The sequence below is a fragment of the Aspergillus sydowii genome, assembly GCF_001890705.1.
Source record: "Aspergillus sydowii CBS 593.65 unplaced genomic scaffold ASPSYscaffold_12, whole genome shotgun sequence".
In the NCBI taxonomy this organism is placed as follows: domain Eukaryota; kingdom Fungi; phylum Ascomycota; class Eurotiomycetes; order Eurotiales; family Aspergillaceae; genus Aspergillus; species Aspergillus sydowii.
Window position 1 is genome coordinate 595,480 of NW_024467870.1, and position 22,056 is coordinate 617,535.

At 50.7% G+C, this 22,056-nt stretch overlaps 8 protein-coding genes across 8 annotated transcripts; 3 read left to right on the forward strand and 5 right to left on the reverse strand.

The window, feature by feature from the left end:
- Positions 1 to 325: 325 nt before the first annotated feature.
- ASPSYDRAFT_159126 (uncharacterized protein) lies at positions 326 to 547 on the reverse strand (the record flags this gene model as incomplete). The annotated part of the gene is made up of 1 exon (XM_040842797.1): positions 326 to 547. A coding segment is annotated over one exon (222 nt), but the record flags the coding sequence as incomplete, so codon positions are not given.
- A 1,528-nt stretch (positions 548 to 2,075) lies between these two features.
- ASPSYDRAFT_1160437 (uncharacterized protein) lies at positions 2,076 to 2,876 on the forward strand (the record flags this gene model as incomplete). The annotated part of the gene is made up of 2 exons (XM_040840077.1): positions 2,076 to 2,357; positions 2,469 to 2,876. The coding sequence occupies 2 exons, from the start codon at positions 2,076 to 2,078 to the stop codon at positions 2,874 to 2,876; spliced, it is 690 nt and encodes a 229-aa protein (XP_040698948.1).
- Positions 2,877 to 4,136: 1,260 nt separating this feature from the next.
- Positions 4,137 to 5,144, forward strand: ASPSYDRAFT_159682 (coiled-coil-helix-coiled-coil-helix domain-containing protein; the record flags this gene model as incomplete). The annotated part of the gene is made up of 3 exons (XM_040842848.1): positions 4,137 to 4,329; positions 4,410 to 4,776; positions 4,862 to 5,144. The coding sequence occupies 3 exons, from the start codon at positions 4,137 to 4,139 to the stop codon at positions 5,142 to 5,144; spliced, it is 843 nt and encodes a 280-aa protein (XP_040698949.1).
- Positions 5,145 to 6,475: 1,331 nt separating this feature from the next.
- On the reverse strand, positions 6,476 to 10,070 carry ASPSYDRAFT_34946 (regulator of nonsense transcripts 2; the record flags this gene model as incomplete). The annotated part of the gene is made up of 5 exons (XM_040845294.1): positions 6,476 to 6,949; positions 6,997 to 7,430; positions 7,481 to 9,874; positions 9,933 to 9,977; positions 10,052 to 10,070. 5 exons carry the CDS (start codon positions 10,068 to 10,070, stop codon positions 6,476 to 6,478), a joined length of 3,366 nt encoding a protein of 1,121 aa, XP_040698950.1.
- A 232-nt stretch (positions 10,071 to 10,302) lies between these two features.
- ASPSYDRAFT_448653 (asparaginase) lies at positions 10,303 to 11,813 on the reverse strand. Its single transcript, XM_040846920.1, has one exon. It carries the CDS (start codon positions 11,588 to 11,590, stop codon positions 10,523 to 10,525), a length of 1,068 nt encoding a protein of 355 aa, XP_040698951.1. The 5' UTR covers positions 11,591 to 11,813; the 3' UTR covers positions 10,303 to 10,522.
- Positions 11,814 to 12,412: 599 nt separating this feature from the next.
- On the reverse strand, positions 12,413 to 14,009 carry fhdA (putative transcription factor Tos4; the record flags this gene model as incomplete). The annotated part of the gene is made up of 2 exons (XM_040842834.1): positions 12,413 to 12,439; positions 12,489 to 14,009. The coding sequence occupies 2 exons, from the start codon at positions 14,007 to 14,009 to the stop codon at positions 12,413 to 12,415; spliced, it is 1,548 nt and encodes a 515-aa protein (XP_040698952.1).
- Positions 14,010 to 15,755: 1,746 nt separating this feature from the next.
- sun1 (SUN family protein UTH1) lies at positions 15,756 to 17,061 on the reverse strand (the record flags this gene model as incomplete). The annotated part of the gene is made up of 2 exons (XM_040842754.1): positions 15,756 to 16,177; positions 16,236 to 17,061. 2 exons carry the CDS (start codon positions 17,059 to 17,061, stop codon positions 15,756 to 15,758), a joined length of 1,248 nt encoding a protein of 415 aa, XP_040698953.1.
- A 3,540-nt stretch (positions 17,062 to 20,601) lies between these two features.
- Positions 20,602 to 21,862, forward strand: ASPSYDRAFT_60881 (uncharacterized protein; the record flags this gene model as incomplete). Its single annotated transcript, XM_040849914.1, has 2 exons — positions 20,602 to 20,670; positions 20,732 to 21,862. 2 exons carry the CDS (start codon positions 20,602 to 20,604, stop codon positions 21,860 to 21,862), a joined length of 1,200 nt encoding a protein of 399 aa, XP_040698954.1.
- Positions 21,863 to 22,056: the final 194 nt, after the last annotated feature.

The window sequence follows — 22,056 nt, forward strand, 5'->3', positions numbered from 1 at the left end:
TTTAGAACAGCTGTCGACAAAGCAGTGCCCGGATAGCTAGTCAGGTAGATGCCTTCGGGTCTTAGAAAGGATTAAATGTTGAGGCTTCTCCTTGCCACAACGTTGGCTTATCTCGGCTCCATTGTCCAGCAATAGCTTAAATACTCTGGTGCGCCCTTTCAGAGAAGCAACAAGCAGCAGCGTGTTGTATAACTGACTGGCTTGTTCTCTGTGATGGCGCTCTGCTTGCTTGTTTTGCCTTACTAGTTGGCCTCCAATACGCCCAATCGGCGCTTCTATGGGGAGTCGTGAGTCAAATTGGAAAGGTACCATTCATCCTACTGATTTACTTACTAAGAGTCTCACCCAGCGTAACCTGTTGCGCATGATTCGTTTGGGAAACATATTGCAGCAACTCCTTCGCGTCAGACGCCCCAGCCATAGCCGCATAGCGCTGCCAGGCTTTATTCTTGTACGATTGCGAAGAGTCACAGAACCCCCGGGCGACAATCCAATGTAAGTCGGTCATCAAGCCTGCGGCCTCCATCTCCAGACATAGTGCCCTAGTCTTTTCACGAATCTTCTCTCTTGCCGCTGCGTCCTCTGTTCCTCCCACGCCGCCGAACAATGACTACAGTTGTGGCCCTGAATATGGTTTCTATCAGCTTTGAACAGCCTCCAAAAGCAAGTCGGGTACGCTATTCAAGACCCGGACTTCACGAATCTCGCCCGCCTTGAGCTTCCCAAAGTCATACTGGACGACCATCGGCGGCCCATTATTCTGTATGCTGACGACGATATCGCCGAGCCTCACGTCGTTACCTCCTGGGATATGCGGAATCCCACCGCGATACCGGCCATGACCCTAACAGGGAGGGAGTCGGCAAAAGTACATGTTTGCGATTTCGGCGATGGCGATCGTACCGTAGCGGCCTCATCGGGAGACTGGATATCACAACGTAATGCTGCCTGATTTTTGCCCAGGTAGCAGATATTGCCGTCTTGTAACTGGCCCCCTCGTGGCTGCGTATTCTTCATCTAGCATCCAGGCTCGACTGGCAGGGCGCAAAATCAGCCAACCTGGAATTCCTCCCGAGGGAAGCTGTCTGACATTTCTGTTTGGCATGAGGTGAATAAATGCTTCAAGTAACCTCATTTTTTGATTATTTACTCTTCATAACTGAGAATGGAGGTTTTCATATTGGGGCATGGTCCAATCCCTCTTCATCGCTTCAGTCGGCCATGGATGTTTAGCTGAGTGAAATGGACCACCATTGGCAGGGAGTAATCCCGGCACGATTGTTGCCCCATTGACACAAGGTACTGTCTCGTCTTCAAATATTAAGACGATCAGGTCAAATGCTGCTGGTGTTTGTCAGACCCTGGCCGAATATACACATTTTCTCTCGTGGCCGGCAATTTCCACCCCATTATGCGAGTATGTGAATTCCCGAGCTCATCGGTTGTCTTATAGTGACTTTCTTATTGGTGATAGCCAGCCTCACTGATGACTCCAGTACATGCGCAAGTATCCGGATTATCCTTCATATGGGTGAATTTATTCGGCGGCAGGGTGGGAACCCGTATAGGGGCATCATTCTAGCCCTAACTTTATCCTTCACGTTAGTCTAGTTGCCATCTGTCGCAGCATTTTCAATCCGGTGTATTTCGCTGTGAATGCTTTCAAGTAGTACCTCTGTACCGTAGGGGCTCTTATGTCTGATTCCTTCATTTTTGCGCTTCTCTCGCTTGGAATGGGTATGTAGTTTCGGGGCGTAGTTATAGATTCACTTCAAATGAAAGCCGACAAGAAAGTTACCAAGAGAGTGTGGGCTGCGTCGAAATGTGCCTTCCACGCCATATTACTCGACCACAGTCATTTCTATTATTCCTTGCCAGCCAGTCACCGAGTACTTCGCCTATTGGGAAGGATATGGCGCTCACCTATAGTTTGGTGAATGACCACTGCAATATATAGGCTCAGCCTTTTACCCCTCCAGCTCGTTTCTCTCCTTCGTTTCTTTTCAATCATTCCCTCTGGACTCCCATGGCCTTTCTTGCTGGATGCAAACTTTGCCAGCTACCAAAGAAGCTCCATGAAGGAGTACAAAACCCGGGTACAGAACCCCGCGGAGTGGACTTTGGGAGAAATGACTGAGCTCGCCATGCCACGGCGGAATACGAGAGGTTCGGTCGATCTGGCCAGCATTATGCAGATGCCGGTGGCAATGTTAACTCATCTGTTCGACCCGCTTGCATTCCAATGGCCTTCTGAAGGCACAAGGCTTTCCGATGTTGCTGTCTATATGACAGTAAAGTTCTTGACAGGATCTGAAAGGAGTCACCGATACCTTGGAGATTTCGATTCAAATAGGGCTGTGAGTAGTGCATGCTCCATCTATGGGAGAGACAGCTAACTAACCACCGCCGTCCATGGTTCTTGATGTAGTGATCCAGCGTGGCGATGTCCCACTAGGCCCACTGTGCAGATACATGCTCATGGAAGCTCCTATTTTCAAATTCATTCGAGGTACTACGCCCCGTGTGGCGGAGTATTCGCCCATCATGGCTACTGGGTACTAGTCAGTCCTCGAGACGCCTACTTGAATGCTGTGCCATTCAACAATTTCCAGATTGGTCCTGCAGTGGGCCACCAACTCGAGGCGCTTCTCGTCGATGGAGGGGACAGACGAGTCCACACTTCAACATGCAGGTCAATGCATTACCATGCACGACCAAACGCAGACATCAACAGCCTGATCACCAGACAGACCTGGTATGCCAGGGACACAACCCCCGACTACTGGGTCTCCTGTCAAACTGACAGGCAGATTGTATATTCTTCATTTGGCGTTCGTTTCCAAACACGACACCGCCGGCTCCAGAATGATGTTTGAGTCTCGAAGTCATGATATCAATGCGAGCACTCCGTAACTCAAGAACAATATCGGGAATCAAAATCAATTAAAACAACTAGTATCGATGACTCCCCAGCTCATCTGTTTCCTAGCCAGTCAGGACGCAGAATGGAAAGCCCCTTGGCTTCATATAATTATCCTGTTCCTACTGCTCCCGCAAATAACCGAGATCTCCCATCTTTGAAGCACCCAGATAAAACTTGAACCCTCAATCCATTCGATTCGTAACTATCTAAGGGGGATCTCCCGTTTACAATGGTGCGGTTGTTTATCCATCCACGACCCTGGTCCAATCAGCGAAACTGAATCAATTTCTTCCACATGCCCGATGCCAGTCAAGTCGAGCTATTTCTTGTCACAGAAAGGGGCAGTTATAAGCAATCGTACATAGCTCATACATTACTTTGCTTATTAAGCTCCCAATTCAAGTTTTACTTTGGCCTGGTAGCATTTCCATCACCGACGTGTCCATTTCCAAGTTTCTCCCTAGGCAGTGTTTCCCGCTGCGGCGGTCCTTTTCCTTTTCGCCTCCCTACTGCTAATCGTAGAGCCAGCCAGGCTATCCTTTCCAGTAGGGTCTTCGAGATTTACCGTGTCAATATTATGGGAAATGATTGCTCTGGAGACCACGGCAAGGATTGTAAAGTCGGGGTCTCGCCGGTCGATTTCAAGGACAAGCTTTTCGTAGTAGCCGGGTTTGACGAGGTTTTCAAGGGGTATGTCTTGATTGTTGTTATCTGACGTAGTAGCGGACATGTCTACTTCTTCTTTACCTGCTCGTAGGTTCAAAAGTGGAAACGTTGTCATGTAGGTGCGGTGGTTGGTGATAAGGGAAAGACCAGGTGCAGTTGTTCTAAAATTGGGTGTTTGACAGCCGATCTAGGAGCTCGCAATACGAAACATAGCACAACAAATTGAGTCATGTTCCTTCATTATTATAAGTGTTACTCTTTGGAGGATGCAGGCCATCTTCTTGTGTTGGTGATACTTGACAGCCGCACAACTATATAGCCTCGACGTGATTGGATGACAATTCAGGCACAAATACTCCTGCCTCAGGCCACGACACCAGAGTTCGACGTCTCTCCGACTCTCCGCTCACACCCGTTCTCGAACATTATTCACGATCCTCCCCTCAATTGGCCTCCCCTCTCGTTCATGTCTTGCTATCTACTCTAACCTGGCCTCTTTTTCACCCTCTCCATTTTTCTCTCACGCTCCCTCCACTGTCAACCCACCATGTTTCGTCCCGCATCTAGGGCGCTCCTTCGCGCACCAGTTGTTGCGCGCGGTCCGACTCGCCGATTTATAAGCACGACACCAACAGGAACAAAGTCAAGAAGCTGGAAGAATACGTTTGTACGGGTGGGATTGGCTGCCGGAGCTATCTACTACTACAACACGAGCAGTGTATTCGCGGAGACCCCGTCGCGTGCGTAACCCCAAAATCTCTTCTCAGCAATCTCCCGCCAGTGACGCAAGCTAATAAACCATTTCGAAAAACCGATACAGTCTCCTTCCGCTCTAAGTCCCAACCCAAGCCTGAAGATGAGAAGCCTCTGCCCACGCTCGACTCTGTGAAGCCCAAGTCGCGCAACGAGGAGGCCCGCTCCGCACCCGCCCAGCCTGCGACCGATGCCGCCGCCGCCGCTCCCGCACCAACGTCAGACAACAATGAGTTGAAGTCCGCTGAAGAGCTCGAGCAAGAAGCTAGCCAGGAGGCTGCGTTCAACCCAGATACCGGCGAAATCAACTGGGACTGCCCATGTCTCGGCGGAATGGCCTACGGCCCCTGCGGGGAGGATTTCAGAGCTGCGTTCAGCTGCTTCGTTTACTCGGAAGAAGACCCCAAGGGAATTGACTGCATTGACAAGTTTAAGTACGCTTTCCACACCATTCAAACGCTCGCGAAGGGGGTTTTACTTGTTTGCTTTTGGTTTAGGTTACTAACGGATTGACGACAGGGCCATGCAAGATTGCTTCCGACAGCACCCTGACGTCTACGGCGCCGAACTCGAAGATGACGACGAGCCCAGTGCCGAGCCCAGTGCAGAGCCTAAGGCTGAGCAATCGCTAGCTACACAGGCTGAGGCCTCCGCCACCCCCGATGAGAAGCACGAACACGCCAAGCAAGTTCGTGACCAGGTAAAGTCTGCCGGCGAAGTGGCCGAATCCGACGAGGTCATCCCGAAAGCGTGGCACGAGTCAGAAGGCGAGAAGAAGCCCGAGCAGCAGACGGAGAAATAAATAACACAGTTTTCCGTTGAGTCTGAGGTTACAAACCGGAGAGGCACAGCCAAGCCCCCCTGCCTCGATTAGAGAGAATGGACAGTTGGCGAGGAACCTAAAGTCGATCGATGATATATCCCGCTTCAACGCCATTCGCTTCTTTCCCAATAAATAACACCAGAACCGCTAATGCCACCAAGAGGTTGGGTTAGGTTGGTGATATACTCTGTGATTTATCCGTTTCCTATATCGTCCTCTTTTCCTATGTCATTCCAGCCATTCTGCTTTTTCCTGATGCCACTACACTATTTAGTTTTTCTTCTCCTTCCATGTAACTACCCTACTCATGTACTTCTATGCTGTGGTTGGGCGTGCGTGTGATGTCACGTTCTGTTCGGAAGAGACAAAATAGATTTCCTATAGAGCGAGTTCGTGTACTATTATATTGCCAGACCTTGCATCTGTTGGTTTCGGTGTAGGATAGAACTTGTAGGCTTAGCAGATCATATGAATATTACTCAAGTCTACAATGGCACTACTACTACTACTACTACTGATCTAACCTGAGGCACACTTCAGGAACAAGGCAAATATAAAAGAATTCATAGTAAACACGAATTATCATTCTGATGCTGATTTTTTGTGTGTGTGCAAGCACGTACTAGTACTAACTCGTACTTGGTAGCAGTGTCTGGTGCATAGTACAGTATACATGACGCATCCATCTGTCTTGTTCGCAGGACAGACCAGAGAAAGCGGACCCGGGATGGATCTTGACTTTGATTCGTGCCCGACCTGCACTACCTAGACATGATGGGATGCGATCTGTAGCACTATTTCACACTCGCTAAAGCCAAAAGATTCCGATATTGCCCCGATCTCAAGGTGGACCAGCCAAACACCGATATTTATCAATCACGCGGCGGCTCGCAACTGGAGTGGGAAAGATATGGAACGTGATGGATGGGTGACAGATGGGCTCTGGGGACGGCTGGGTTCTTCTTCCCCCCTCGTTCCGTCCCAAGGGTCATTCGGCCTGTACAAGTGGATTAACTGACTGGCTGTTTTCGCACATGCTCATCGTACTTAGAGATAGACCCGTAAAGTATGTCGGAGAACCCGGGTACCGTTGGAAGTCCAGGGTCCAGCCGATCGTCGAGCCTGTTGGTGGGTGCGCTCCTAAATATGAATATGCAGTTGCACGCTACCAGTTGACGTCACTGAGCTGAAGCTTGCGAGAACGGTTAACTGATCGGTTTGCGCCAGATCTGTCGATTCGAGCGGGGGAGCGTTTCTCGACGGTTTCTGATTTTATTAGCCTCCTTAAAGTGCAAGGCGAATTGAAGTGGCTAACCTTCGGTATTATCAGTCTCATTTGTCATTTCATAGTTCAGAACAAGGTTCTTGATTCGCTGCTGCTCCTCCCTATCCGCCTGTTGCTGGCTTCTCATGGCGACAGCAAACGTGGAATCGGACGGCAAATCGATAGTCCGAGTCTGCTGCTTGTTTCCTTTCTTGGTCATTAAAGAGAATGCCATTGTGTTGCCAGACGGTTGAGCCGGAGCGGCGACTGGGGCAGGGGCTGGAGCTGGAGCTGGCGTATCGACGGCAGTATCACGAGGAGCTCGCTTCATCGGTAGCGGAATATCAAACACGGCCTTGCGTTCAAACTTCCTCGATTCAACGCTTTCTGCCATCATTTTCTCAAATTCACGGTCGAACTCTGCTTCTGCCTCGGGATCGCGCTCTTCTTCTTGACGAGTAACAAAAATCTGCTCTTCTTCCGACTCGCTGTCGTCGTTCTGCTCGGCATTCGGGGACACCTTACTCGGTCAGCACAGAGTCAATCAAATAAGTTATTTTCACTTACATCGGCCTCATCACTCGACTCCGCATCATCTTCGGCCTCTGGAATTCCGTCCTCCTCCAAGTCCTCCCCAGATGCGCTATCTTCGGATTCCTCCTCCGGTTCTGGCTTCTCCTCATGATCTTGAGGCTTGAAGTTCTGGGCCACCGCTTCGCCGAAAATGCGGCTAGCTTCTTCAAAATCGGTAACTAAATTCCATTGAGGGCGGGTCCCGGAGTACGTGTCTTGGACAAGGAAGTCAATGTCCATCGGCAGAGGTTCTTTTGTGCAGATGTAGTACTGGAAGAATTTCAAGAAAAAGTCTAGCTTTTTCTTTGCAGAACCCCGGTCAAAGCAATGGCCGCATGTATCCAGAAGCTGGCAGGTCAAGCGGATCCTGAAGAAATCATCCGGCAAGTCCAACACGTTGATCTTTCCTGGCATCGGAGTGCCGCCTTCTTTAAAACTGTTAGTTGGGGTTAAAAAAATATAATTAAATCAAACGCACCATGGCCAAATGTGATAATCCTATACAGAGTATCAAATATCACAGGAGAATCGATCATCTTGTAGTTGTACAACTCCCCGAGGTACTTGACCTCCGCAATCCGCTTCTGGTTGAACTTGAAGTCATTCTGCTCAAGGCCCAGAGTGATGTGCTCCAGAACATTGTCCACAACCCCAATCACAAACCCCTGGTGATACCGGTAGAGAGCGCTGACAAGTATTGCGAGAAGATGGATATTGCCGTATTTGACCTTGGCCGGCTTGCTAAAAACGCGCTCTAGGATATTGACCACCTCCAACTCTTCCCAGTGCAGCTTTCGGATCGACTTGAGGACTTTAGTATAGTTTCGCTTGTTCATATCCAGATAGATAAGTTTGCGAATATAAGACTCCATCGGTGTCCTCTCCTTCTGCTGAATCGCAGGTCGTTGGGGTGGGTCAACGTAGTAAACAGCATTCTCGATAATCATACGCTCTTGCTGGCCTAGGTGCTGAACGATCTTCTTTCTTCCGAGCGTATCCAAAAAGGATGCCATCCGCGGATATGTATCAGGGTTCCGAAACAAATATCTCCCGCAGTTCTCTAGGAGGTGGCCAATAATCTCGATGTTCATGCGGGAGAAATCATCCAGGGAGACCTTGAAGCAGTGGAAAATGATATGCTCAGGCACGACTCCAAACTTGGTCAGCTCTGCAAGGTAGCGAATATTACTCATTCGCACTTGACCGAGGAATTCCTTGGACTTCCGGCGCTGGAGACTGCGAAACTCTTCGTCAAGATACGTAGTCAAACCCTGAGGTATGTCCTGCATATACTGCCCGAGCGTTGCGACGAGACGCGAGTACAAAGGCAAGAGATCGATACGTCCCTTTGGGACATCAGAAACGGCCTTGATTAGTCTGTTCCTAGACGCTTTCGAATTCAGGAAGCAGAAATCTAGCGCCGTCTGATCGACTTGATCTTTGGTTTGCAAATCGGGAAGCTTGGCCAAAAGCGCATCCACCTGGGCTCCGACGGTCTTACTTGCAATCGCCATCGACTGATCATCAGCTTCGGCGGTTTTTTCGTCCGGAGTCTGGGCTTGAGACTCGGTATTTTCTGTGCTTTGGTCGGAGCCAGCTTCACCTTCCTTCTTCTTAGTCGGTTCTCCGGTTTCGGGTTTTTTCTTCTTGCCATCATCCAACAGAACAGCCGGGACTTTGCCCTTCATGTCAACAAGGTTCTCGTAAAAGCGTCTCTCCTCTTCATCCTCCCAGATCCCAGCTCCTTCCCCTTGGCCTCGGAGGTATTCTGAAGTTTTAACCAGACCAATCCCGCCGCTTGACGCGGGATCCGAAGCTTCCTGTTCAGCCAAGGCGGGCATTTCCACTCCCAGAATTTCGCAGAGAATCTGCGTGTTTGAAACCAACTTCTCTAGCGATTTGGTTTGCCTCTCAAAATTTGCCTGTCTATCCTCGAATATCTCACCACTCTTGACGTAGGCTTCGGCGTTGCGGCGGCTCTGTGCAGTGAGCGCTTTCTGGTCACGCATAACGTGCGCCTTGACGTCCTCCAAGTATCTGTTCAATATACTCTTGAAGCGAAGCTGGGTCTTTTCCGGAGTAAGCGGTGCGTCATCCTCGGCCGCCGTCTCATCTTCCCCCTCAGCACCATTCTGAGTCTCGGCAGGTGTACTCGTCGTCGCTCCGTCAGCCTCAACCGTCTTCCTACCCTCTTCAGGACCCTTGACACCCAAGATATCCCAGCTAAAGCTCTTCGCAAATAGCACAGCCAGTGGCAGATTGGAATGATCACGATCATGCCCAAGAAGATCCTTCAGAACCTCCAAGGGAAACGGATCCGGCTCCCTATCACCTGTCGGATTTCTGCTCCTCGATACCCCATCTGTCACTTTATTGCCCAGGCCAACGGCGCCATCTTTGCCCTTTGCACCCACATCTTCCGGTCGTTCAACATCATCGAGGGTTTTCAGTACGCAGACTAGCCACAGTTCCGTGACAACCCTCAACAACACCCGGTGACGAGACAACCGCTCTTTTTCCTCGCGCTCGCGCAATTCTTGGCTGAGAGACTTCAACTGGCTTTTATCCGGTGAGCTAAGACCCCGTCCTAGCAGCCAACCAATCTGTCGCGTAAACTCCGCGGGACCGAATCGTTGATGAAGGGCACTGGTAATTTCAACACCGGCAGCGATTTCTCCCGGAGATTTTAATTTGCATAATCCCTCATAGCAGGCCGAAATGATCTCCGAAAGGTACTTATGGAGGGACAGCGTGCGAATGTCGGTCAGCAGGGTTTGCTGAGCGGCGGCATTAATTCCGGTACGAAGGCGCTTGATGAAGGCTGTATTCTTTTTCAAGGACGAATCGAGAGACTTGCTGACAGGAAATACATCTATAAATGATATGATCGGTTAGATGGAGTGTGGTGAGGAGGGAAACGGCAGCCATACCACTCTCGCCAGCCCAAACTCGCTCGTTAAGGTTGCGAATTTCCCCTGCATATCGACCGCGTTAGAAACTGACACCAGAATCGCCGACCTCACGCGAGATAAAAGAGTCCAAGGCTTACGCTTTCTCTGCCGATCCATCTCTTACCGCCCAGTGTGTTGTAGCAATCCCCGCGGTGACGAATTCAGCTGTCGTGAAGAGGTTTTAAGAAATCGGAAAGGAAATCGTGGGAGTGACTTGAACGCCACATTGGGGAAATTCAATGGATAATAGAGGCGCCACGTCTGGGTTTCGCCTGAGTGCGGTCAGGTCAAGGGATGTTGTACGATGCTGAAAAGCCGTGGGGAGAAATGCGGGCGAGGGCGAAGGCGGCGGAGGTTAATTTAGATCTTGGTGCCGGCCCAATCTCCGACTGTCTTCATTCAAGCCTTGACCTTTGATGAACTCTTTCACTACTCTTTTACTTTCACTTTTGAGCAGACCTTAAATAGTAGTGAATGAACAATCTTCTTTTAATGCAGCACCTGAGAACTACCGCAAACTCACTCCCTCCCATCACCATCTGCCAAATCGCCACCATGCAACGCCACCATCAGACACGCCGTAATTCGAACACATGAGAATAACCTCCAGTCACCACACCAGCAGTATTCACTATATCTGGCCGGTGGAATGTTACAAGCTTCAGGCGCATCTCCAGCGTACCAATCTGAAGCCTTTCGAGAATTTCCGCAACCGCAGAATAAAGCGCCCCAACGTTCCCGTCCTCTATCTTGACCGCGATCCCAATCGCCCCGACTGCGCCCAGCTTCCTTGTCTGGTCCGACGCCCGTATCGCAATGCCATAACAACCGTCAGCGCCGAGCTTCCCAATAAGCGCACCCTGGAATCCCCGCATGAGTTCGGTGCAGAATCGACCATGGCCGCCAACAAGCTCTGGATATTGTGACATTGCATGGAAGATCCGGCTCAATGCCTGCGTTCTGGTTGACAAGCCGTCGCTCTTATCCACTGCATCTGCTGCTGCCGCAGTCGCCGCATACATCTTCCCCATATACTGCAATGGCAATGCCGGAGCCGGGAGATTACACCCATCGGTTCCCCATTTCACCATATCTGCTTCCAGCCCGCTCAGTTCCTCGACAACCTGCTTAACCCGCAATTGCATGGGATGGTCGGGGAGCCCATAGCCCACCAACCCAGCACCAACTGCCTGACTCCCAGCCAACATCCCAGCATGCTTACCAGAGCAATTATTGCAAATCGCAGTAGGGGCATAACCCTGCTTGTTCCATTCCCGATTAACGACATCCGAAAGCGCAGCATGCCCACCACATCGAAGATCATGCTCTCCCGCCCCGATCTGCTTCAGCATCGCCCGCGCTCGGGCAATGTGTCTCTCTTCACTGTTATGCGACGCACACATCAGCGCCAGGTCGGCATCATCAAGCCCCGGGAATTTCTCAAAGCACCCTGTCTCAAGGATTGCAAGTGCCTGCGCAGGTTTCGCTGCTGACCGCGCCAGCGTCATCCGTGAGGGATCCCCGACGGCGAACAGGAGCTTCCCTGTGGCATCGGTAACAGCAGCGTGTACCTGGTGCCGGTTCTCAACTATCCCGCACCTATCTGTGACAACGTAGTCCGTAGTGGTAACAGTCATGTTTCTCAGAAGTATAGTTGGTAGCTGGTAGGAAGTAGAATAGTAGAGAGTACTACTTCTGTCACAGGAATCAGACGAGGTAAGAATTCGACGTTCAATCGACTTAGCCTTGAAACATTATGGCGCCTACTGCTCCAATATATACCTGCCTCTCTCCCCTCCACAACTGCTCTTCTACCTAAATTTCCCGTTCCTTTGACAAATGGAAACAACGTCAAGCCCGACGCCGCTAATCCGCATCGGGTCAACGAGAACGATATGGTCACGTGCATGAAAAGCTTGATCAACCCATAACCTTATATTAGGTAATTATATATCTGCACTACTAACTAGCCCTAATAATACTGTCCTCTCTCCATGATGTACAGAAGCTCACTTTAGACGGACCATTAAAAAACGACGAATTAAGAAGGTAAAGCTTTTATTCCATCAAATAGTAACATACAGATCATAACTGTGTCCAAAAGTGAAGTACACTATGTCCCCCCAGCATCGTTCGGGGCTAGCAAGCGTCTATAACTGACAGCCTCACCGTCAAGTTTTAAGCCGACTGCGCATACAACATTGCACAAAGACAGATACAAGGCACCTTTAGACGAGATAAGGTAACAAGTAAAAAGAAAAGACTGAAACAAACCTCCATACATCATACACCTTCATATAAAAAACGTAAAAGTCAGACTGGGTATGCCCACGCCACGCTATGCAGTCCTTGAGAAAGGAACAAAAAGGGAATCGAATAGAGCCCAAAACGGTGGGATAAGTATGTACTGAGAACATAATCGTATGTCGGGATATTATACTTGTTGAATTGCTTCATATTTATTTCGGTTTGCGCCAGAAATATTGCTATTTGTGTCAACCATGGCCGAGTCTTGGATAGTAATAGAGGGCATACCTTATGTTGTTTCCGGCAGTTTCGAAGTCCGGGCTTCCTCAGGTCCCTGACGACAGCCTCGCGACGTGGTTCGTCGTCATCAAAGTCGGCAATGTAATAATATTCAGCCTCGAGTGGCTTGCCAGCAGCATCCTTGCCTTCACGTGCAACCTTTCCGATGCACTTGGTAGAATCCAAAATTACCCGGATTTCGTCTCTTGAGGGGCCGTGTCGTGACTGGCTATCTGCCTTCCAGAGGGAAGCGGGAAGGTTGTCGAGGATGGTAGAGAAAGGGGTAGATGAAAGACGGGAGAAAGCCAGCTGGTTGACGGCGTGGTTCTGAACAACCTCTGAAGCCTCGTCGATAACCACTGATCTGTTCGTTGTGTCTTCGGCAGGTTGTTCAATGGGCTTCGAAGGCTGTCTTGGGGAATGAGTGGGTTGGAGAGGTTGGCCTTGGAAGTGAGCTCGAGGGCGCGTGGGCCGTAGAGGCGAGTCGCCGGCAGAAAACGAAGCCATGCGCGGCAGCAAGTTGTCACCGAAGGGTCCAAAGGAGTGAATGATGGGGTCGTTTTCCTCGTCATGGTCTGATAAGTCCTCAGGCTTACTCAAGTCGCTCAGGTCACTGGACTGCGAGCTCTGAAGAAGGGACGCTACATTCGAAGACGCATTCAACGCCTCACCAGAGCTACTGCCGCGAACTGGTGAAGCTTCATCCTCGTACACAACAACAGCATTCCGGGCGCGGGTAGGAGTATACAGAGGCGACGAAGGGGGTATCATGGACTTGGCGGCCGGAGATGGGGAGACAGGAGAGGCCAGGCGTTGACGCTCAGCATTTGGGCTGTCTTGCAGACTCCGGCGAGCTTGCTTCTTTCGTGTTGGCGTAGTCTCCTCCCATGCCTGCTCCGAGTCAGTAGACGCATCTTCCTTCCTGTCACCGCGTGGCCATTGGACCAGAACGCGGCAGTCGTGGACATCGATCATGATGTCAGCATCTTTGATGTCTGACGTGAATGTCTTCCCCTTGGCCAGATCATATGTCTTGCCTTGGCAGTGAAGCTTAATTCCATTCCATCCCATGCACATTATCTCCACCCTGTCACGGTCGAAAGGGTTGGGCGCAGGCTTGTAGGTAGCCTTGACGTGCACCCTCGAGATCATACGGTTGGCAGCGAGCTGGTATTGGCAAGAAAGGCTGGATCTTCCCATTGTAAGAGGCTCGCCGCTTTCAGAGAGCATCAGAGTAGGGACAGCGGACAGAGGAGTTCGTTCAGAGAGAGCGGAGGGAATGTTACGGCGTGATGAGGAATTAGGTAGGGCCATCCGAGGAGGCGAGGACGACATGATATGGGTGGACGAGGTCGGGACGGGAGTGGGATAGGTCGAGATGGCACGGTCATCGTCGCGTGCTACACGCTTCTGTGGTCGAGGAAGAGAAGGGGACGAGCTCAATGGCTCGAAAGCAGGCAGTAGAGACGCTGGACGCTTCACGCCTGCTACAGAAGCAACCGAGTTGCTCCTCGGAGGAGAAGACTCCATGGTACAAGACACTCGTCTCGGAGACGACGACCAACAAACCTTTAGGTAGTAAAGCGGGTGAGTTGATACTTGAGACTCGATTGAGTTCGCGTCGAGGGCAGGGCAAAGACACTACTCTTATCACGAGAGGGCAAAAAAAACAAGCAAGAAGGAGAGGCAGGATAGGAAGCTGGTTAAGGACGAAAAGGAAGGAAGAGAGCGCTGTTAGTAGCTTCCCTACCCAAGATGACGACCGGGGGGTTGGGAGACACGAGAAGAGTCTACAGAAAAGACCGAACGAGCGCTGGAGAGAAAAAGGGAGGGAGAGGATAGTGTGCGTAGTGGAATTGGAATGGGAATGCCCTGGCGGAGCGGCGAGTCTGAGCCTGCCAGCGCGGAAATGCACGCTTACAAGCTGGAGAATCGAGACGCGTTCGATAGGCGCCGGCCCTGCTCCACACTCAGTGCGCGCATCCCTCAGCCAAACCATCAGGAACTATGCATTGCACTGCATATTTGTGATTCGACGACGTAATGGCACAGTATCTTGACAATAAACGCCATCCCAAGCCCTGTCTCTTTCTGTTCGCCCTCTTGTATACTTCAGTAAGGCGCGTTCGAGGTCAGGTGCCTCGCGTTTTTCGGTTCGGGTCTCGTGACTTGAGTCGCGCCAAATCACGTGAGCGCGTTTGCTTGGCCCGTGCATGGCGAACGGGCCATGTGCTGCTGCGCAAAATTAGCTTGTGATTGGCTCTCTCTTTATTCCTTGCGTTGACATGAAGTTGGAGAAACGTCTCTTAACCATATCTAAAATTAGTTATTTACAAGAGTCAATTTAATGGACGTAGTTCTCTATATAGAGGTTATTGAAGTTGTTGGGTGCTCCTATTCGATCCTGAACAGCCAAGTGTGCGCCCCGCGGCCGTCACGTAAGGCTTGTATACAAGTTACCCGACGCGACGCGCCTGTGACGAGAATCGAGGTAACTTACCGGGAGCCACGCAGGCAATTTAAAATCCGACGCCGGGGGTAAGAATGAGGCTGCCCATCACAATTCTTCTGCTGCTGCATCGGCCAAAGACGACTTGGAAACCAGGTACTCCGTATTGCAACATTGCCCCTCGACACGCTGGTCATGACATTTAGCTGGGATCCTTCATGTCGTCACTCAAATTTCAACATAGTGCATCGCTATATAGTCTACCCCAACTCTATGCGGGAAATTTCAGCGCCTGGCTATTTCGTCCGCCCACTTGAAGCCATTAATGTTGGCCTGAGCCCGCTCAGCAGCCAGCTCGGTTAAGTTGGCCCTTTCTAGACTTGACGGGATTAGTATACGAGAAGTTAAAGTCCGAACCCATAAGACGTGCTCAATGACAAGCTTACGAAATAACGTATGACCGGTCTAGCCCCAGTACGAAAGCATTAAAAATTTGTACATGAGAGGAAATTGAAGCTACTTAAGAGCAGAGAAGGTACATAAGCACAACTGGGCCTCCGTCTACCGAACCAAGAGGCGAGAAGTGGAAAAATGGCAGGCAACCACGGTTTCAAGTCATATGACACAATATACTAAGATACAAAAGAAGTCAAGATGAGAGCATACGTATCAAAATCGAACAGGCATTTAGGGTCTTCTATTTGCAATTTTGCCTGGACGGGGAGAGCAGGTCATTCAACGCTGAACGCACCAGACTCGCGAGTGACAACTCTATTTATAAAACTTGTAGACAGCCTTGCCGGACATGGCTTGGACCTGCGAGGTTGTCAGCCTACATCGCATTTAAAGTAGGTCAAATCTTCAGTGCTTACCGTGCAGCCGTCCGTGTTGGAGCCGGTTTCGGAGATGAACTTTCCATTCTCGTATTTGCAGGATCCGCTAAGGTTGTCACCCTCGATCTTGATGTTGAAGTCGAGCTTCTCGTAGGTGGTAGGGGCGTTCTGGAAGATCGAGAGCCATTTGCCGTTGTTCTCGCCGACACCGAGGTTGATGGGGGCCCTGTTACCGGTGTTACCGGTGCCGTCACCCCACTGGCAGCCCTTCTCAGTCGAAACACCGGCAGGGTTGACATAGTATTGGGCCGAGGTGGTCTTGCCCTCCCAGTTGTAGTAAGTCGCACCGTTGGGGCAAGTCAATGGCTTGGTCTCGCCGCTGTTGAGGCTGAGGGGAACGGTTTCACCTTCAGTACCTGTTTATATGAATTAGCAAAAGCAAACCTTGTAACCCCAAATAACCCAAGAACTCACCAGGGTAGTCAGTGCGGCACACAGCGACGTGCTCGCCGATAGTGTTCTCGACCTCAACACCACCCACACCAGGGATACAAAGCTTGTCGGAAAGCTTCTTGTTGGTCAAGTAAAGCTTGCCACCCTTACATTCGATTCCACCAATGGACTCACCAGAGCTTCCCTGCTCCTCAGGCCACTGGGACTTCTGGTAACCAGGGGGGCAGGCGTACGAGCACATGTTGCCCGAGCCGCAAGACCCACCCTTGACTGCAGTATCGATCTGGCCGATAACTCCATCGAACCAGTTGAGCGACTGGATACCAGTCCAGCCACCAAGGCCAAGGTAGTCGACAGAAATAGGACCATACTCGGAGGGGAAAGTTGAGCAGTCAATCTCGCCATCAGGGAACGAGGCATCCAAGCCGGTAGCACCGGAAGAAGACGAACTGCTAGTGGAAGTGGCAGCCTGGGTAGTGGTGGAAGTGGTTGTCGGAACACTCTGGGTGGTGGTGGTGGTGGTGGTGGAGCTAGTAGTCGTGGTCGAAGAAGAGGTAGAGCTCGAAGTCTCAATGAACTTAGCCGGGGCAACAGTAGGAGTGTAGGTCTGCTCGCAAGGGTTGATTTCAGGCTGGGGGTCGTTGAAGGCATAAGAACCATCCTTGATACCAGCGCAGGCGTCCTTGGCGCTGATGATCTGACCATCGAGCATGTATTCAGTGACGGTAGGGCCATCAACGACAGCAACTTCACGCTTGTTGTGGTGCAGGTGACGGTGATGGTGCTGGTGCTGGGCAGCAACCATGGACCCGGCGGTGGCCAGGGTGAGGGCGAAAGAGTACTTCATCTTGTATAAATCACAGAAATGGTAATATATCTAACCAATCGCTACAAATGGTCAGTACACCATTACCCATAAATCAAAGTTCCAGTGCGGACAGCCGCCTCTGCGTGTCTTTGCGATCAACTTTCTGAAACCCCAGACAAGTGCATGTAGTATATGGTGGAATTTCGAGCATCTGTAACCGCCTAGACCACTGCCTTGATGGGGAGGAGAGACAACACAATACGCATAATATCAACATTAGACATGGGCGACGTACATCAAATTTATGGCAACTCCGTGGCGCGTTCGTTGGGAAATAGATATCCAATAATGGCGAATGCGGAGCCAAGATGCGAAGGAGAGGTATTTAGAAAAGAAACGAGGCTTTCCAAATGAATGTACGAAGAGAAACGAGTCTCTCTGGTCGGATGGGAAAGCTCAAGGGCGGACAATAGCCGTGGGGGACGAATCGTGAGAGATAGAAGGGAAGGCTGCGGAAGATGGAGGGAGGCAGGGGAGGTTTTGAGGAAAGGAGACGCTGAGGAGGGAGAACCTTAACGGGAACGAAAGAAGGAATAGAATGGCATTGAATTGGCTGGATTGCCTGCCAGGGGGCAAGCGTGAAAGGAGCCCTGGCAGACTCAGGGTGGGCGTTGCGTGTGGTCCCGGCTGGACGGCGAATGACAATCAAACTACTCGCACTAAATCTGCCCAGTTAACTCAGGGGTTCCACTGCTCGATTCGAGACATGGCCTTCCTGCTCGCCGTTCACTGGCCCGTCATTTTAATTACTTGATACTCCATCTGAAAAGAATGAAGGAAAAAGACGTTGCATCCCCCCCTGGTCAGTCCCGTCTCAATGAACCGCGTGGGCGCTTCAATCCGTGGGTTTACACCAGGAACTGTGGACGCTACCAAGGTAGGCAGAAACCCAATTCCCTTCAGCAGCACTACCCATGGAACCAGCACAGCTCTTTGATCATATGCAATTAGGAGTGGGGAGGCCGACGTGGCCACCACCCGCCGACAGCTCGAGCAGGCTGTTTGTTTTGAGCCCGTCTTTGCGTCTTCGGGACAGTCCACACGGAAACCCACATATGGGGCTCGCATTCGGCAGTCTTGTACGCAAATCCTCTTGGTACGAGGGCGAGACTGTTATGGCGCCTTGGTGCAGCATCTGGACCGTCTGCCAGGGCGCCGCTCACCGCGAAAATACACACCCTTTTTCTCTGTTTGGACTTCCTGTTCCTGAAATTTAGCTTGGCGTTTCCGAAATTAGCACAGCGGTCTATCGCCCAATGAGCACTTGTTATATGCACTCAATTATGGGGCTGTGGCTATTTTGCCATCTGCTTTTAAGGGGCAGGCCAATCAGCAACCGTCACGCCCATCCAACTTTGGTCTGTTTTATTCGCAATTTGCAACCCCCGAGGTTCGTTCTCCTCGGCGATCCCCCAGTCTCTGTCTCATCCCTGCACATGACATCAACCACGCACGTTGATATCCAAACCAACCTATATACAAAAACCCTCCACGGGTAAGAAAGCGGCATGTCGCGTCAGTAGTGAACCAACCTTGAACCCATGGTGCACTCCGTGGTGCGTGAGGCTGGATTAAGGTTGGACGGGACGCTCGAAGCACATTCCAAGACCTCCAATCTCGACTCCGCAAGTTCAAGATCGGAATTCTCGGGTGCCTCTTCGCAAAACACAAATCTGACTCCTCCGAGTCAACGGCTTTGAAGTTTGAACACCAGCAATCTGGCCCTTGAGTCAAGGGTTTCAGAAACGATGCAGCCTGTGAGGAGCCAATCTCATGCAGTTTATATGGGCCATTCCTGTTGGCTTCACATTGCAGATGCGCCGTTATTCTGCTATCCCCTATGTCAATGTTCCGCCGTATAAATTCCAGCCCCTTCCTCTGTTCCTTGACCCTGCAAGATGGCATTCTTCCTTGTTACCAACAACATAGGGATGCGACATGGGATGAACCCTTGATGCGACGAGATATTCTTAGGCTCCGCACAACCGAGACTCTCGTACGTGCTGTCAGATATTGGTATTAAGATTCGGCAGATTGGCAATCAGGCTCCGTAGATATGGCGATGAGAGCAACATTTCGGATATCAATCAAACGTGAAGTGGACCTCTTGGAGTCCACGCTGTCATAACTTCGACATCTGCAGGCTAAATCAGCAGTATAGCCGTCGCCCAATCATCAAGAACACCCAATGTCCTTAGTTCACCGCACTGCAGTCCAGACTTTGAATGGCATTAGAAAAATTCTGCGTCTCGGCTGTTTGGCATTGAGCTAACGTAACTCAAGGTCCCATGGACAACCCAAAACTCCATACGCCGACTGCATCAGCAACCGATAGAGCTGTCCGGCCATGTCCCCGGCCACCCTCAATAATCAGCTTCAACTCTTCGCCTCTTTCAACTCTCGCAGGTTCGTGCTCGACAAAGGAAGCATAGGCGCCACTTCAGAGTCGAGACCTTTGCATCAATGTTCAGTAATAATTCACGAGATGATCGCCATCCACTTGATCCACAAGCGCTGTGCATCATTTCCGCTAGCGTAGGCAAAACCTTTGAACAAGCTTTCCCGGCCGCTGAGTCGACAGCGGACAGTTCAATTATCGCCCAGAGTCGCTGCCGTCTGCCCGCTGGCGTCTCTGTCCACGAATCTCCGGAAATTACTTCGCTAGTTTCTGCGCCATACGAGTATAGCTGGACTGAGTGGTTAGTTAAAGCTACAAAGCCGCTCCACAGCTTCCTTCGTTCGGGAGTTTCCCCGATGTTCGAATTATCAGATCCTTCGAATGTCGTAGATGTTTTCGTTGTTGTTTTCGCCGGCACTTGTCATAACTCCGCGGAGTATTGCCCGCTTCGGGGGAACTAAGTGTCTGGTCTCTGGAACCTCGATAGGTGAACACCGCGAGCTTCCGCTCATCAAAAATTTTGATGTAACTCAGTTAGCCACAGTGACGCCTGGCGAGTGCATCCATTCCACAATCCTTGATGGAGAGGGTTTTGCCTTCTCCGTTGGAGCGATGGCGTGTCGTCCTTGTGCCTCTCGATTTATCTGATAATTGTGCATAACGGGAAGGTATAACCCAGCGAGTAAAGTATGTTTCACGAGACAGCTAATGCTATTATCACGGACAAGTGAAGTTTTATTGTAATCTGGGTATTCTTTTTCAAACGCGACTATACACCAGCCAAATTTTATATACATCGAGTAGTGGAAAGCTCAATGACTGCCGAGTTATTAAACCTGTTTGGTCAGTACGTATTCGCTTTGTTTCTGATGCCAAAGAGCAGACTCAGGCCCATCGGCCCATGAATACAAATTTATATGCATATCAGCACCGAGCAGTTCAAATACCCCCCCTCTAGCAGGATGGAAGCGAGTCACATGACCTTTATCAATGACTAAGCTGTGATCGGCAGAATCACCCACCGCCTTCTGTCATCCGACTTTTTTTTTATCGGTCGATATCGCTGGATCTTGAGGGAGTTGAAATTGCCTGAAATAACATAACACCCTACAAAATCCAAAATGGGATCATCCACGACGCTCACCACAAAGGTGACATCTGGGAGTCCCTATCAACTCGACAAAAGCCAGGTACGATACCCAATGCCTCGACAAAAACCTGTTTTAACGGTATCTAATTTTTCCACCCTAGGTCTCCAAAGCTTCATCTGCACTCCTGCGACACATCAAATCAAAGCAGACCGAGCGGGAAGCGACCGCAACCAAGAAAACTTTGATCGGAGACAATGACTCCGACTCGGAAGCCGAAGATACCCCTCTGCACAACGAAGCCGTATGGCTCGTGTTCACGACGAAAAAGCACGTCGTCGACAAGAACCGTCTGAAGCCGGGCAAAATCAGCATCCCGCATTCACTGAATGCGTCGCCGGCGCTTAGTATCTGTCTTATCACCGCCGACCCGCAGCGCTCTGTCAAGAACATTGTTGCCGACTCATCGTTCCCCGAGCAACTGTCCTCGCGCATTGAGAAGGTCATTGGGTACTCGAAGTTGAAGGATAGGTATAAGAGCTTCGAGAGCCGGCGACAGCTGCTTTCTGAGCACGATGTCTTTTTGGCTGATGATCGCATTGTTATGCGTCTGGTCAAGACTCTTGGGAAAGTGTTCTACAAGTCCAGCAAGCGGCCGATTCCTGTGCAGCTTGCGCAGATCGAGAAGGTTAATGGGAAGCGGGTGAAGAAGGACGACAAGCAGAAGAAGAACGAGGATGATGGTGCTGCGTTTGCCAGCCCGGCTGTCGTTGCGAAGGAAATTGAGAAAGCGCTAAACTCTGCCCCTGTACAGCTTGCGCCAGCTACGACTGCGGCGATCCGCGTTGGATCGTCGAACTTTACGCCCGAGCAGCTCTCTGAGAATATTGAGGCTGTGGTGAAGGGGTTGACTGACAAGTTCATTTCGAAGGGGTGGCGGAATATCAAGGCTCTCCACGTTAAGGGAGCCAACACCATGGCGATGCCGATTTGGCTGGCGAGCGAGCTGTGGGTGGAGGAGACTGATGTTGTGGAGGCCGTGGAAGATGGCGAGACCGACGGGAAGAACAAGAAGCGGAAGCAGATTGAAGACGGTGATCAGAAGCTCTTAGAAGGAGGCAACAAGAAGTCTCGGAAGCAGAAGAAGACTGACGATGACGATGAAGCCTCGTCCCTAGCAGCCCGCAAACAGAAGCTCGAGAAGCAAAAGGCCCAGGCGCTGGAAGACGGAGAGGCGGCGTCCGTCAAAGTATCGTCTGGTCCGGCGAAGAAGAAGAAAAAGTCCCTTTCATGATCTATTATTGTACGGAGTTCAACCTGACGGGTTTTCTTGTAATATCGGCTATTACATACATACTATAATCCTACGATTATGCATAGATTTTCTGGCAAATGCCGTATTATTATATTCATTAATGGTCCGTACAGTATAGAATTCGAACTTGACTATCCACTCCGTAGATCCTCGGCATCTCCAAATCGTCAGCC